The sequence below is a fragment of the Ambystoma mexicanum genome, chromosome 4p (genome assembly GCF_040938575.1).
Source record: "Ambystoma mexicanum isolate Mex_15411 chromosome 4p, UKY_AmexF1_1, whole genome shotgun sequence".
In the NCBI taxonomy this organism is placed as follows: Eukaryota; Metazoa; Chordata; class Amphibia; order Caudata; family Ambystomatidae; genus Ambystoma; species Ambystoma mexicanum.
Genome location: NC_090927.1, coordinates 1083611727 through 1083627531, shown reverse-complemented (window position 1 = coordinate 1083627531; position 15805 = coordinate 1083611727). Strand labels below are relative to the sequence as shown.

At 46.4% G+C, this 15805-nt stretch overlaps 1 protein-coding gene across 5 annotated transcripts in view; it reads right to left on the bottom strand.

The window, feature by feature from the left end:
• SASH1 (SAM and SH3 domain containing 1) overlaps positions 1 to 15805 on the bottom strand; it is a 673306-nt gene that overhangs the window by 85453 nt on the left and 572048 nt on the right. For all 5 annotated transcript variants that reach the window (XM_069606667.1, XM_069606665.1, XM_069606666.1 and 2 more), the window contains 2 exons: positions 8991 to 9065; positions 4565 to 4708 (listed from right to left, as the gene is read on the bottom strand). In XM_069606667.1, coding sequence (XP_069462768.1) covers positions 4565 to 4708; positions 8991 to 9065 — 219 coding nt within the window. The remainder of the gene's footprint in view (positions 1 to 4564; positions 4709 to 8990; positions 9066 to 15805) is intronic.

Sequence of the window (15805 nt, the reverse complement as noted above, 5' to 3'; positions counted from 1 at the left end):
GCAGGGAGGGTTGTGGAGAGGGGGGCGGGGGAAGAGTATTGGGTTGGAGCGGTAAGTCAGTAAAGAAGGTGGGCAGATGTGAGAAGCGGGGGCCTTCCACAGTATGCAGGCTTGTATCATGAGATTATTATTATTATTATTATACTTCTTTTATAACGCGCTTAATACCAGAGAATGGTTACTAAGCGCGGAATCGGGAGTCAAACCTGTGTTGTCTTGCTTCCAGGCGCATTGTCCCGAGCTATCTCCCACCCCCCCTCACCCATTCAGCCCATATTTTGTGCAACTTGACTGCCTACTGCACTAGCGCAGGGTGCCAACTCTATACCAATTGTATTCTGGGAGTTGCTGTCTTGTGTCACTTACAGCGAATACATACATTAAAGTTGCCCTGCCTAGCCAATTTCGTTTTTTGACCAATGCCTGTTGCTGGTTGCCCTACCTAGCCAATTTCGAATCTACCCTATGCTACATACCCTGCCTAGCAATTTCGAATCTACTCTAGGCTACATGCCTGTCTCCCTGATCAGCTATTTGTACCAAGCTCGCTGCCTTTGTGCCTCGTCTAGCTAACTCCTGAACCGGCCCAATGCCACATGCCATGCTGCAGGATTAGCCGGCTCAGAACCTGCCCACTGCCACTGGTGCTTGTAACCCTGACCAGCTGATTTTGAACTAGGCCTCCCCCTCGTACTCCTGAATCTGTCTAACTAAACCTTCCGCAACAGGTCTATCAGAATACTTCCCACACTCTTTCTACCTCCATTTACATGGCCCCCCTGCTCCACACAAGTTCGCCTTTGCACACCCACAAATTACCACCTCACACAACAACACACCCTCGAGCAATTCTCTCTTCCTGCACCCACAACCATACCCACCTCACGCCCTAGGCCCACCAATCTTAGAAACCAGCTCCTCAGCACACGCACCATCCACACCCATGCCCATGCCCACCCCATCCACACACAACTCAACTGCGCCATGATCAACGCACGCTCCCTTTGTGCCTATGCCACTGAAATCCAGGACCTACTCACTAACCTCGACCTTGACATTCTTGCACTCACTGAAACATGGCTCAATGCCACTTCAGGCTCTTCCATCAACCTCACCCTCCCACCTGGTTACTCCCTGTTTCACAAATACAGAACCTCCAGCAAAGGCGGGGAAGTAGCCCTCGTCACCAGAGACACCATTGCTGTCAGACTAATCAACTCCACTATCGATGACCACATGGACTCACAGTCAAACTAGCCCTCTCAACGAATGATACCACCACCCTTCACATTATCTACTGCCCCCCCCCCCCCCCCCCGGCCCGCCTCTAGACTTCGAAGCCAACCTCCTCCATCTAATTAGAGACAACCTGAAAACCAACACTAGAGCCATAATCCTAGGCGACCTTAACCTAGGACTAACCGACCCTAAAGATGAGCAAAGCAAAGCCCTGAATGAATCCCTCCTTGACATGGGCTTCACCCAGAGAGTAACCGATCCTACACACAACAAAGGTAACACCCTCGACTGGATAGCCGACCACAACTGCTCCATCAACATCAGCTCCAATACCCCCATGCCTGTAGACGGACCACCACCTAATACACTTCTACATCCCTACAGAAATCAAGCCCCAACCCACTAAACCTTGCCCGCCAGCCCTGGTTAGGTCCTCCAGACAACTTATGAAAGAAAGACTCATCCCCATCTTAGAAGCTGCATCAGCCCTTAGACCACCCGTCGTCTCTAACCCAGTGGAATTAGCAGACCTCTACAAAGAACATGCCAACTCATGGTTCTCCCAAGAGCTACTCAACCTCAGAGCCAAAAAAAGAGAAGCCCTCTCTCTGTGGAAATCCCACCCCTCTCCCTCCTCACTGGAAGTCTACAAAACCCTCACCTGCCAGTACAAAAAAGAAATTACCACTGCCAAATCACCCTTCTATAACTCCAGAATAGACAACGCCAAATCAGAATGCAAGGAATTATTCGCCATCTACAAAGAGCTGGCATCCCCGCCAACTAACACCCAAGAAACTGTCAAAGACCAAGCCTGGTGCAACTCCATCCAACTGCCATGCTAAACAAACTTAAGAGACTCCAAGAAAAAATAAAAACCCACCGCAAAGCAATCCCCATAACCAACTCTCCCCCCAAAGCTGTGAACCAAAAAAACAATCACACTAAAAACTACCAACCATTCTCCTTCCGTCGCGTGACTGAATCAGAAGTCATAGCGCTCATGAAGAACATTAAACCCTCCTCCTGCAAGGGTGACACCTGCCCAGCATCCCTGATCAAAGAAAGCGTGGAACCTCTAGCGGCTAGCCCCATTCCTAACAGCCTTCATCAATGCTTCACTATCCTCTGGGGTTGTGCCACCCTCCCTAAAGAATCATGGGTATGCCCGCTTCTGAAAAAACCCTTGCTTGACCCTGATCAACCCAACAACTACAGACCTATAACTACCGTACCTTTCCTGCTAAAAATATTAGACAAAGCAGCATACTTACAGATCCAACAACACCTGGAAATCAATAACATCCTAGGAAAAAGTCAATCTGGGTAATGGCCCCGCCACAGAACCGAGACAGCCCTATTAGACTTAAAGATACAGCTCCAACAAACCATGGACCAGGGCAAGCCTGCCCTACTCCTATTCCTCGACCTATCCGCCGCATTCGACCTCGTAGACCATAAGATACTATTCAAACACCTCAAAAATGCAGCACAATTCTCCCAACAAGCCACCACCTGGGTCACATCCTTCCTTGAAGATAGGCTCATGAGAGTCTTCTCCGATCAGGACTGCGCATCCCCCAATCCCATCCACTGCGGAGTTCCCCAGGGATCATGCACATCACCCACCCTCTATAACGTTTTCACCCTCCCCCTCTTCAACGACCTTGATGATCACAACATAGCCTACACTAACTATGCTGTTGACACTCAGGTCCTCCTCCCTCTAACTGGCTCATACGAACAGGATACAGCCACCCTCAACAAGATCTACGCCATTATCCAGGCCTGGGTGGCAGTAAATGGCCTCTGTCTCAATGGAGACAAGATAGAAATACTCATAGTAAGCCCCAAACAAGTCCTCGGCAAACTTGATAGCAAATACGCCTCCAATATACACAACACAAACATCACCACTGCAGCTATGGCAAAAACCCTAGGAGTCTACCTAGATGCCTCGCTCTCCATGTTCCGCCAAGTCAATGTTATCGCATCTTCTGCGGCACTAGCCACCCAAGTCATAAATGCTGTCAAGCCCTACCTCTCCCCCAAAAACTGCCTTGCCATCGCAAGAGCAACAGTAGGAGCTAAGCTTGACTACTGTAACGCCCTATTTCTGGGCACCTCCATCAAAAACCTAAAAAAACCTTCAAACCACACAAAACAACGCACTGAGGGCTGCCCTCAGCATCCCTAAAAGAGAACACATATCCCAAGCAAGGCGGAATTCTCACTGGGTCCCTGTTAGAGAGCGTATACACTTCAAATCGCTCTCCATCACTCACGCCTGCCTTGCACTAACAGCACCACCGTACCTCTCAGAAACCATCCACAGAGACAACTCTACCAGACCCAAACACACCCAACACTGCAACCGACTCTCCGTCTGTTCCTTCAAAAGACAAAAAGCGGGTGGATCCAGCTTCACTGTGCTAGCACCCAAGAGCTGGAACGCCATGCCACCCACCCTCAGAAAAGAACCCTTCATCACCGCCTTCCATAATGCTCTCAAAATGCAGCTCTTCCAATAATACTCTTATGATGCTCTCTCCACATCTCCTGGCCTGCCCTGCACCACTCTGGCACATAGAGAACGTCGTAATGCTCAATACCTCATGCTATCCTGTACACTGTATACTAAATCACCATGTCAATATAATGTTTACTAAACCTTGTAAATCGATCCCTGTATAGATACGACTGTGTTCGATAATGTAACTTCAATGTATAAATTACTGTATCCGCAAGCAAATCTCCTTGTAACAGCACCACGATGCCCCTGGTGCTTTATAAATCCAAATAAATAAAGTTAAAACAAAGGTCAGAACTAGAGGCGGGAGTCGGGTGTCCCCACTGAGATGGTGCCTGCTTGTAACCTTACCTTTCCACCATCGAGCAATGCCGTCACCTATTGTCTAATGTATATATCCTATACTGATACATTACATTTTTGTATTTCTAAACTGGCACACTATTTTAAATCTTCACTTTCGGTGGCCATTAGAGTAAAGCATTGACAAATGGTTTCTACTTGGTCTAGTTGCGGAAATATGCATATTTGGACATTTACTGAACTCTAATGGAGAAAATTCTGTTGATCATAGGCATATCTTCAAATCGACGGAATATATCATTTTCAGTGAAGCAATATGATCACAATTTCCAGTTTGTTTATTTATTTAAATTTTTATAACGTGCCTCACACCCGTAGGTCTCAGGGTTAACATATACGGTGTAGCTCCATGCCCCCAAACCGCAGATCCGCTCCCCTGTTAGGCAGTGAGTTGTGCCTGCTCGCGCGGCAGTTTACGTCGCACCAGCTTACCTGCTCTGACACGGAGCTGCTGTATTTCTTGGACATCCTTTTCCTCATGGTTTCTTTAACAGATTTCACCTTTTTGCCGAGAGACATGCGCGAGGTGGAGGGGGACTTGATCACCTCTTTGTAAACAAGGTCCGCTTCATTGCCCTGCAAGGGGAAACAAAAATGTAGTTGAGAATCCGGCTTTCAGCTCATGCCAATAACCCGGGTATCTTAGCCAGAGACACACACTAACTGTGCACACAAGTAAATGTCATTGGATTATATCACACTTTTCTATGGCAGTTAAGCACTACTCCAGCTTCTAAGCACTGTGACAAGGGTGATGCTATTGCCCAATTTATTCGTACTCCATGCATCAGGCTAGGTAGGATGAAGGACGGATTGCTCTGCCGGGCTTTGAACCTCTGCCGTGAAGGCTGACCACAGGCTGAGATGAGTGCTCAACTCTTGAGTCATCCTACCCACCCCATCCAAATCAGATGTAGACAAACTATGTACCCAATGCAATAACTAGTGCTAATGAGACCAACCATAAGTAAATGGATGCAATGAATACATCAATGAGCGTTTTCCTAATTCAGACCATGCTTTAAATTGGAAGTTTTTTAAAGAAGAGAATGCGAGAGAAAAGGGAGCTGGTTGACGGGTGAGGTAGTGTGGGACAGAGACACAAAGAAGAGGTAGGAAACAGAATGGATAGAGACATACGTTGAGAGAGAGAGAGGCAGAGAGAGAGAACAAAACAGAAGTTTGGGGAAGATGCAGAGAGAGAAAAAGAAGGAGAGAAAGGGAGATAAATAAATACCAGCCAAATTAAACAGATTGTAAACAAATCATTTTCTAAAACTTCAGCAGCACAATGACAAGCTCACATGTGATAAGGTAGAAGTTATTAATGGTAATGGAATGTAGCATGGCGCGAATGCAAGCGCGCCATGGAAAATGCAACGAGACGTGTCACTGCCTGGAGATGGTCAGACCTCTCCACCCGGGGTCGACCTGGCCATTGGTCCTGGGCACATGGACCAGTGATTCACGTGCGCTGCAATACAGGTCCCACTGGCCCCACATGCAGGGCCCAGTTTCTAGGGGTTCGAATGCCAGACATATTAGCATGACATGTAGGTAAATGCAGACAACTGCAACTATTGAGAACAGCAGGCCCTCCACCCCCTTTAAACCTCTCCTTATTTCACCCCCCTTTCCTCCATGATGCCCAATTCGTGAGCTTTTCTTATGGAGGCAACACACAGTTCCTATTGACATGCCACGTATTCTTCCCCTGTTGGGAGATGTACAATCTAATTAGTGTCATGTCACGCGTCTCTGCTTGTAGAAGCGGGAAGGTGAACAAATAAACTACTTCAAGACAAGTGGAACACAAGTGGATGCATTTGCTGCCGGCCTAACTCAAGGTCTATCCCTGTGGAACCCTTCCTGGTCACGCCCCTATACTGTTCCCGGAAGTAGAAGTCCTCTTTCACTGCACACCTTACTTGACCGTCTTTCACCTCCCGCGTCATGTTTGTACAACGAGTTGCTTGCTTTGCCCAGATTGCTGCTGGAGGGGTGCCACTCACAGCGGCTGAGAACAGCCCAGGGGCCAGGAAGCCGTCTAACACTGTCCGCGAGCCAAACCTTTCAATGAAAGACTATTGGGGGCGGATTCGCCTCCCTCCTCAATGAAAGCCGTTAGGTAAACAAACAAACAAAATCAGGCTGCGCGTTGCATTTTCGCACATCTTTTTAAATATACCAGCTGCAGCAGCATGGATTTAGTAACCTTTGAGGAGAAGCAGATTAAATATTCCACTGTCCGTCACAGTACCCACGATGTTTTTCTGCTGTCAATGTAGTAGAGGGCCAGGAGACCACTTCTTTCAAAGTAGAGTGAGTGTCTAGTGGTAGTCATGGGCAGGAGTTACTAGCGACAGAATAGGGGCTGCAAATGCAGGCACTGACTTGCGTTCACTGATCCCTGGCTGTCTGCTGTGCAACCCTCGAGTGCATTGCCAAACCAGTGGGCTGGTGGCAACAACCAGTGTGACGCTTCAAGCATTGTGACATACGGTTGATGTGTTTTCCATTCAGTGTGCCACACATTTGGTGACCATGGACAATATTTGCTTGCGAGTCAATTGGAGAAACAGTAATTATTCTGTGAATGGAAAACAAGTCTATTTATGCCAGATGCTGGATAAACACAGAAAGGATGTGTTATGTAAGATGCAGAAAAAACCATCACAGACCATTGAAGGATATATGGGACTAACAAAAATGGGAAAAGTACACAACCTTTTGTCAATGGCAAAGGAGTCTATGGGCTCTCACAGCTCCATTGATGCTGAATGCCAAAGTTTCCTAATTGTTTACCAATATTCACAGATTCCTATAATAATAATAATAATCAGGCATTTATATAGCGCTACGAACCCTCAGGTATCTGAGCGCTGCTTATTATTACCCACAGTGTGTGGTGCTCATTTATCGACCTCGGAGGGATGAAAGGCTGAGTTTGGCCCCGCCGGGATTCCATGCGGATATCAGAGCAAGCGCTCTACTCGCTGTGCCACTTGACCGGCTCAATATTAATAGATTGCATTCTTTTTTTCCCATAGATTGTTTTACATGTACATGTCAGTTGATGCTCATTATAGGGGTTTTCCTGTTGGAGAGAAAGGGTGGAGGGGAAAAAAAGAAGGAGAGTTTAGGAAGTGTGTATGGTACATTTGTTATTTGTTAACGCAAAAAGACTTGTGATTCCATAGTTCTAGAGTCACCTAGTGATCGTGTCCTAAGTGATCAATTCTGATCAACGCAGGCTGCTACGATCTAAACAGAGGGTAGCAGCTAGGAGTGATTATTGAGAGAAGTTATGATAGGCACACATGCTAAGCACAATGCTACTAACCCACTACCACCTGTGAATCTTAACAGGGGTTTATAGATGCACTATCCTTTCTTTATGATGTTGCCTATTTGGAATGCAACGCCTCGACAAAGCCCACAACAGGATGAACCATCAGCACGTGCCACCACCAGGTCAATGTTGACTCAGACACAAACTCGCACAACTTAGAATCATATAAAAATTCAATCAACATTCTGTTTTATACAACACTCGTGACCAATTTATTTGCTATGGGGCAGAACCGAACAAACAAAATATTTGTAATTTAAAATTAAGTTGGAAAACACGTCAGAAAGTAATCTGTCTGTAATGTTTGTTCCAACCATTTTGGCAGCTGACCATTACAGTAGCCAGGGTTGTCTGGGATGTGTGCTTTCAGCTAAACTACCGTAAAGGGTGGGCTGATGGCAACGTAAGACAACGTGCCACTCTAATTTAGTAAAAGCCACACCGATGCGGAATGCAAACCGAGTCGAAGCAAATCATTGTGGCGTAAGGCCAACAGACTTAAAAAGATGTCTTAAAACCCAAGGAAGTCCATAAAAAATGTAACATTGTGAGCACTTGACCATGAGGCGGATTTAACACTCAGGCAAGGGACAAATGCCCATGGGGGACCACCCTCTTTTCTCAACTCGTCAAACAGCGGGGGCTACACAGGGCCTCACATTTAGAGCTTATCTTTTTAACAGGCTCGGCAAGCACACCATTTACAATAGGGGGTGATTAGTGATATTTTTTTAATTTTTTTATTTACTTGTTCATAATCATTAAGATTTTTTACAAGAGAATTTTCATTCACGGAACTAAATGCAGAAACAAAACAACGACAGTCTGTATTTAAGTCAAACAGTGTTTTGAGTAGAGATTGTTTTGGAAGCGATGGTAAGTTTCGTCTGTTAGTGATATTAACAGGTTTCACTATATTGAACACTTATCCCTAAAGTTGATTAATGTCACATTTGTGATGGCGATTAATCCCACACTAAGCTCTGCCTACTCAGGGCCCCCTGTCAATTTTGCCTTCGGGGTCCTTTGTCTTAAATTTGCCACTGACTTGACCCAAGTGCTGCTTCTCAGGGTGAGAGTTTAGCTGCTCAGGGAAGGCACTTCTTAGATACTTCCTAGCAGCAGCTGTGACTACATCCCACGATAGGTCTCCAAGCTACAATTGGCCGGGAGGATAGCTCAGGTGCAACGCGCTCGCTTTGGAAGCAAGACAACGCGGCGCTACACAGGTTCGATCGCGGGGTCCGCACTTAGTAACCTCTGGGTATTAAGCGCAATATAAATAACCAATTATTAAGTTAATGTTAAAGATCATTTAAACCGCGCACTATCACCACCGGAGTGGTCCCCTGGTGCTCTGGCGGCTCTGAAAGGAAAGAGTGTGGGCTCTATGCGATTATGGTAAAATTCTTACATTTCAAGCTCAAGTACAAACAATAGATTATTATTTTTTTTTTTTTTAAGACCCACATTTCTGCCTCGTTTACTCCTCTTTTAAATACTCACCATGGGGTCTGCGTTATTGTTCCCGACATGCAAAGACCGGTTCGTCAGATCGAATCCACCAAAACTGCAGGTCCTCTGCAAAGAAGAAAGAAGTGGTTGAAAGGAGTTGAGCACAGCAACAAAACAAAAAAAAAAAAAACAGACCGCTGCATTTGCTTCAGAAGGAACACAAAAGTAATGACACGTGCATACAAGATGGAAACGCAAATTCAAAGATGTCCCACTGGACCCCAGTGATTCATGAGGATAATGGAGGCAGAAACGCTAGTGTGTCTGTAGAACTATGGGTCAGCCCTACTTTGCTTTTCCCTTGCTCCTACTCCTCTACCCATGATCTGCACACTCATTAGCTACTTCTGCACACAGGTGTGGTTCCACGCTCTGCCCCCTAGTCTAATGTATCCAGGCAACATGTCCCCCAGCACGCCAGCCAAACGACTTCCTGTTCCTGTGAAGTGCGCACATCGGATGCCACCTGGGCCCAATCACAGGCTGGCGTTCCAGTCCATTACGTAATCCTTTTCCCAACACGGCTTACGCGCAGCCACGACATTCCAGGCAGGAGTATGCAAGGCTCACAGAGGAACACCCATCTGTTTCCTTCAAATTAACTCCTTCACGGGAGTCCCTCGCCTGAGGCCCTTCAGTATAAGCATAACATGGAATCAACGCGAGAGGGGGAACTCCCATTCCAGAGAGCAGGCTTGCACACCCTGGCCTGGGATGCAATGCATTCACTGCTGCAAGCCGATGAACCAGCATCACAACAGCTGGGCCAGGAGAAGATGCGAGGGGGCCCATTTCAGACGGGGTGTGTTGCCCCCCACCAACGGTTCAGCTAGGAAAACCAGCCTGCATACGCGGACACAAAAAAAGCATTTTTCACGTGGAAAAGGATGGTGGGAAAATAGTGAATACGTGTTTTGGGATGCAAACAGTTTCAGTTGGTGCCGTTTTGTATCCCTGGAGCCATAACTGATCGAACAATTAATATATTCTAAGGAATTGGAAGAAGGAATTCGAGGTGAAGCACTTGGGGGAGGCGGCTGTATGGAGAGAACATATATGTCCTATTGCATATTGCAATGTGCGATTTCACTTATTCTGTCTTGAGGTTGCATAGCATAGGCCAGCCATCTTAAACTTCATTAATCTCGAAGCATTTTCCCTTCCTTGTTGAACATGTCTTGGGGAGGTCAGGGTTTGGCTAGAATATACACATTTAAATTGACAAAGCCTTTAATTTACGAGACCAATGCTTTCGTTATGGACTATATGATATGGCATTTATAAGGCGCCTATACACAAGTGTTTCAAGACGCGACGAGGCAAGGGAGGGGGAACAGAGGGAAGAAAGAGACAACGATCCTACTAGGCCAGGTGACATTGAGATCGCCCAAGTGCAAAGGGAGGAGGGGGGAGGGGCAGTGCAGTACATAGGATAACAGTAAAAATTAATAAATAGAAAGTGCGGCCAGCTGGTGGTTAAGTGCAGACATCGGGTGTCTATGTGCATATCTTCAGCCCGACCACCTTGCTACTTTATCTTGTGCACAATCATATGTAAAGGAATGGAGGGAGGGGTACATTACTGCAGATCATCACAAAACAGGTTTATTGGCCTCTGCAGAGAAGCATAAAGAAAGGTAGCCAGGAGAGGAGCTGAAATCCTAAATGACCACTTATTAAAATCTATAAAGCAGAGGCACAGGTTCACTCTTCCCCCACCCCCAAAGTGTGTGTGTGTGTGTTGGGAGGTGGGGGGGCATGTCAATTGAAAAGGAAAGGCATGATTGCTGGGCCTGTACACCTATACGTATGGATTACCAGGTCACCAGATAAGTGGCATACCCGTCTATTTTAATCCCTAAAATTAGGCTAATGATTTCAACAGGATAAAATGGTCGCACTGTATGTCTGTGTGTGCTCCTTGAGGACACCTACAATGCTATGATATGATATTTTATTTGTATCACGCTCCTACACGAGTGTTTCAGAGCGCGACAAATGTTCCAATGGTCCGATAATGCACTCAGACCAGTGGCATCCACATTAGGTGCCAGAAAGAGGAGACCGGTGGATGTGTCTCCTGATCTTAAGGCATTAAAGTAAAAAAAAATATATATCCGTTCACTTACAAGAATTATTCAGTGCAAAGCATGTAGGGATTAAACAAATGCATTCGTTTTCAAATAACAAATAGGCTTATTTTATTAAAAATACTACAGTCAAGAATATGAGCAAATGTTTACGCCCCAACATTCCCGGGAAGTGCGAATGCCTCAAAATCTTAACTGGAGAACTGGGAACCAACCGTTTTACTTTCAAATTGGATTTGACTTCTCAGTTCAGTTGAAGTGTGGACTGTAGTATGTCTGGGCCTCTTCTGCTTCAAAGCAAACGCCTCCTGGCAGCCAAGCTGGAGTCAGACTTGGCTTTTGACTCCCCCCCCCTCTGGTGAGCAACGTCTTAAGTCACATGCCCGCGTGGTGCCAGCATACCACCTTAGGAGTTCAAGGGCACGCAGCCACTAGATGTCAAAGGCAAGGGCTTACACTACTTCAAGAAGCATGATGTGCTAAGATGATGAAGGGAAAACCGTTTGCCAGCTGATTAAAAAACCGAACATAAAGGAGTTCGGTCCATGTAAAAAAGCTTTGAAGTCACTAAAATAACTAGCGCTTACTTTGGTTCCCTGAAAGAGGTGGGACCTTATGCTGGGAGATTCTCATCTCCACGCCGATCCAAGCAAGTGGGCTTTCCAACAAGGAGCACGCGCCCTACCTCGCCCTAAACCACAACTGTCACCCAGAGAGACGGTCATATTTTAGGATGCAAGGGCTGCTCTGGCGAGAAAATAGGTCAAAGAGTGGTCTCTTTCAAATTACCGGATACAAGGCTTCGTGAGTGACACAAAGGGCAAACAGGTGGCCTCTTTGCTATACAGAGAGCAGAGTTTAGGACCAAAGGGATTTAAACTTACACATCCTCAAACCAAGCATCAAACATGTTGCAAAATCCAGGAGCGAGCACCACCTTGTGCTCTTGGTAGTTTCCCCAGACAGTCCGATATAAAGTGCACTCCAAACGGTGCGACAGGGCAGTTGTGATTAAAGAGAAGTTGTCCACGAAGTAAAGAAAAGGAATGATTCGTTCGATTGCCTGTACTATATGTATGTAATGTTTCTACAACTGTCTGACACCGGCCTCATGTAACTAAGTTAATTACCTGTAACAGCGCCTCTATGCCCTTGGGCGGTGTGCACGCTTTATAAATAAAAAAAAAGAAGCAGATATAAACTGTACTTTCACACCTCATGATTGGTCTTCGATCCTAACAGTAAGTTAGGATCTAACCCAAACCCAATGGTTAGTTGAAAGCAGCAAAAGGGATAGAGATAGACCTCAAGAAGCAACACCGCGACTGCTTCTCGATTGAGCGTGGAGGTGGCAGCTGTAGGGGCAAGTCCACCCTCGTGAACTTTGTGAGCCATCGCGTAATAAAAACACTACCGTCTAGAACGGTGTAACATTCATGTCAGGGCTTGCTTAAATATCGGTATCCCTCTATGCCCGCGCAAGGGCAACACAGCCTGAAGGCAACGTGCTCCAATAGATTTCGTTCCACCTGTTGCTAGAAATTGAGGAGTTTTTACCCATGGTACTAGAGTTCTACCTGCCTAAAAAACAACACAGTCCACCACCACATGGTTCCAACATGCGGGTCTGTCTTTTAATGCACTTATTAGCAGAAGTGATGGTAAAGCACCCCGAATCCCATGGCTAGCCCATAGACTGAAGATGTTCTGCATGTACTCTGCCAACCCCCCCCCCCAAATGTGGGCTGCTGGGGGTACACAAAGATATGAAACAACCAGGGCTAAAGTGTCCACAGTGGGGACATCAGACGAGAAGGCTCATGCCGGCCAAGCGAAAAGTTCCCATCTTGACCTGCCGACAACTAACATGAGCGAGGCCGAGCTCAATGCCAAGGTTCGGGCCAACCTCCCGATGGCAAACGTGCCTTTTACAAAACATCTAGACCCGTTTTTCCACACACAAAAAGGCAGCAATGCTAAAACTTCGGTAGCGAAGCACACACAGGAAGTACACCACCAGAAAAAGAAAAAGTTGGGATGAGGCAATGCTTCTTCAGCTGCTGGCGTTGAATCAATATGCAAGTTAATATGCCCCAAAAGCTGAACACCCTGGCCCAAACACCGCTCATCTAAGAGAACAGCAAACACCTACTCACTTGCGCAAGGGAGAGGATGCTCTTTGTCGAGGCTACATTCACAATGGTATGATGAGCCCGGAGGGATATGGTGTCCGGCTTTCCAAAGTAGCTCTTTGTTGCATCACTGCCAAATGTGTAATTTGCCAGGAAGACTACACCCCTTTTCAAACCACACACACACACTCACTTCTATATACCCCCCCCCCCCGCCAACTGCAAACAAGAGGGTTGGTTCTGCAGAGTAAAGTAGCTTCTCAACTAAAGCTCATTTGTAGTTGAGGCAGGCACTCACCGATACACACCCGTGTACAGGCCACATGTTTATTGATAGGCTAGGAACTGAAGCTGATAGAGTTCCTTGGGACACAATTCCGACAATAGCCCTGATCAATAGTGTCACACTGTCTTAACAACCGAGTGATTAGGATTTTTGTTTCGCATGGCAAAATGACATTGGGCCTCATTCATAGTACGGCGGGGACTCTGCAGCTGCAAACAGCGGGTTGCCACCAGATTCGGAATAATTTACCGGTGCCAGACCTCCCGGTGCCACTGGCTCATTCCAAAACCGGCAGCAGGGAAGTCAAGCGCTGGTATATTTGTACACGTGAGCACTGGCACCGTTGGTGCCGGTGCTGCAGTGAAAAGTCTGCCCACCGACTTGTAGTTTGCCGGTCCGGAAACAAGGGTGCCAATGAGCTTACCGGCACCCTCTTTTCTGGACCAGCAAAATTATAATGAAGCCCATTGTGTCTCCTTTCCCTGACAAGTAGCCACACACTATTGCCTTGCTCCAAAGTCATCCCTGCCCAAGACGCATTTCAAACCTCAATAAGGCGTGACCATAATAGGTTTGCTCTGTCAGTTGTGTTCCCCCGACCGACTGCACATTCTTTGGGGCCTACTGGTTACATGGTTCCCTTTTACACTGCCTGGTCCACGCTTCATCTATTTTACACCTGGGTCAACTGCAGTTTTTTTGGTAACCTGTGCTACCTCTAGAAGAAACTACTGCGTGTCCTTGCTCCATGTGTGGTTCCCACCCTATCAAAAGCAAACATAATTCATTCAGTTCCTCAAGGCAATTCACTCTCCAACTCTGCACCACTGGACCAGCATCAACGTGACCACTTAAAGAATAGGAACACCTGTGGACTAAGGAATGCAAAGTTCCTCTTGCCCAGCCTGCACACAGGAGAATACTCTGCCCAGAGCAGGGACACCCTGCAAAGTTTCAGATCAAGCAATGAACCCTACTATCCACCGGACTCCATTCCTCCAAGTAGCCTTTTACTAGTTATCCCGCAGCAATAGAGATTGCCACGTCCTGCCCAATGTGGCTGCTGAGAACAGAAGATGTCCCATTGGTCAGAGGATGGTGGTTTAGTCCTCCCCTTTCGTCAGTACACCACAGCCCTCGTTCTCAAGCAATATAAGAGCGTGCCGTGATAATACAAGACGGAAAATAGACAGAAAACTGGAATTGGTACCTTACTTCTAAATGCTCCACACTGGTTCAAAGTTTGCTAAACCCTAAAAGTAACATCATTAATTTCAATCTATTCCTCTGATCATGGAAAAAATGGACAAGAGTGGGAACACTAATAAAAAGGGAAGAAAGACTTTGTTGGCTGCACACATGATATGGAAAACTAGACCAGGGGCAACTAAATAAATATTCTAGGGCAATCCACCCGGCCCAAGGTTCACACCCCCAATGTAATTTGTTGACCAAAGGATTTGTAAACTCCTAGCTGTCATTGTGGATGAGAACTTGTTTTTAGAGTGGCAAATTAAAGTACAGAGTGTCAAGTCAACAATGATACAGATGCCTAAGCAAGATGAAGTTTTAAGGCGGCAGAAACTTCTTATTGAACCTGGCCACAGAAACAATAACAAAAGACACGCAGAGCCCCAATGGCCCAACATGGACGTCGACAATAGGATCCCCATCGTGTACTGCTTCCCTGGGCTGGAATTCATAGACGGCACTTCACTGTATCGCAGCCCATCTCTCAGAGGATAGTTTCAAGCATCAATGCAACTGAGCACAACCAATGGCCCTGCTACAGCCATCGGTGGTATCTACACAGTTTGGCCATTTTATCATGTGTGCACCCCATTCCTTTTTACCACCACAGAATCCATGGTTGGTGAGAAGATAATATCCAATGGAATGGTCATGCAACCAAAAATAAAAATATAAATACATTCACATTTAAGATCACTTGCATAAAAAATAAATATTATGGTTTCTTTTATGTCATGCAGTCAATCCTGTTCACTGAAACACCAAAACGATGAAGGGTAGGGTGATGCAAGGCAGGATGACCCCCTGCAGTGAATACAAGGGCGTAGCCTCCCTCCTTGAAATGGCAGAAAGACAGTACTTCACTTACAGGGATTGGGCATACACTGGAACCTTTTTGCCAGTGGAACATGGGGACATCAGTGAAAGCTAATTACAGCAATGCTGTCATGTTTTGCCAAAAGGAACAATACTCCAAGCGTTTTCCATTACCCGCTTCCTCTTTTAAACTCCCATACACCAAACGTCCCCCATTTTGATTCATGGTGG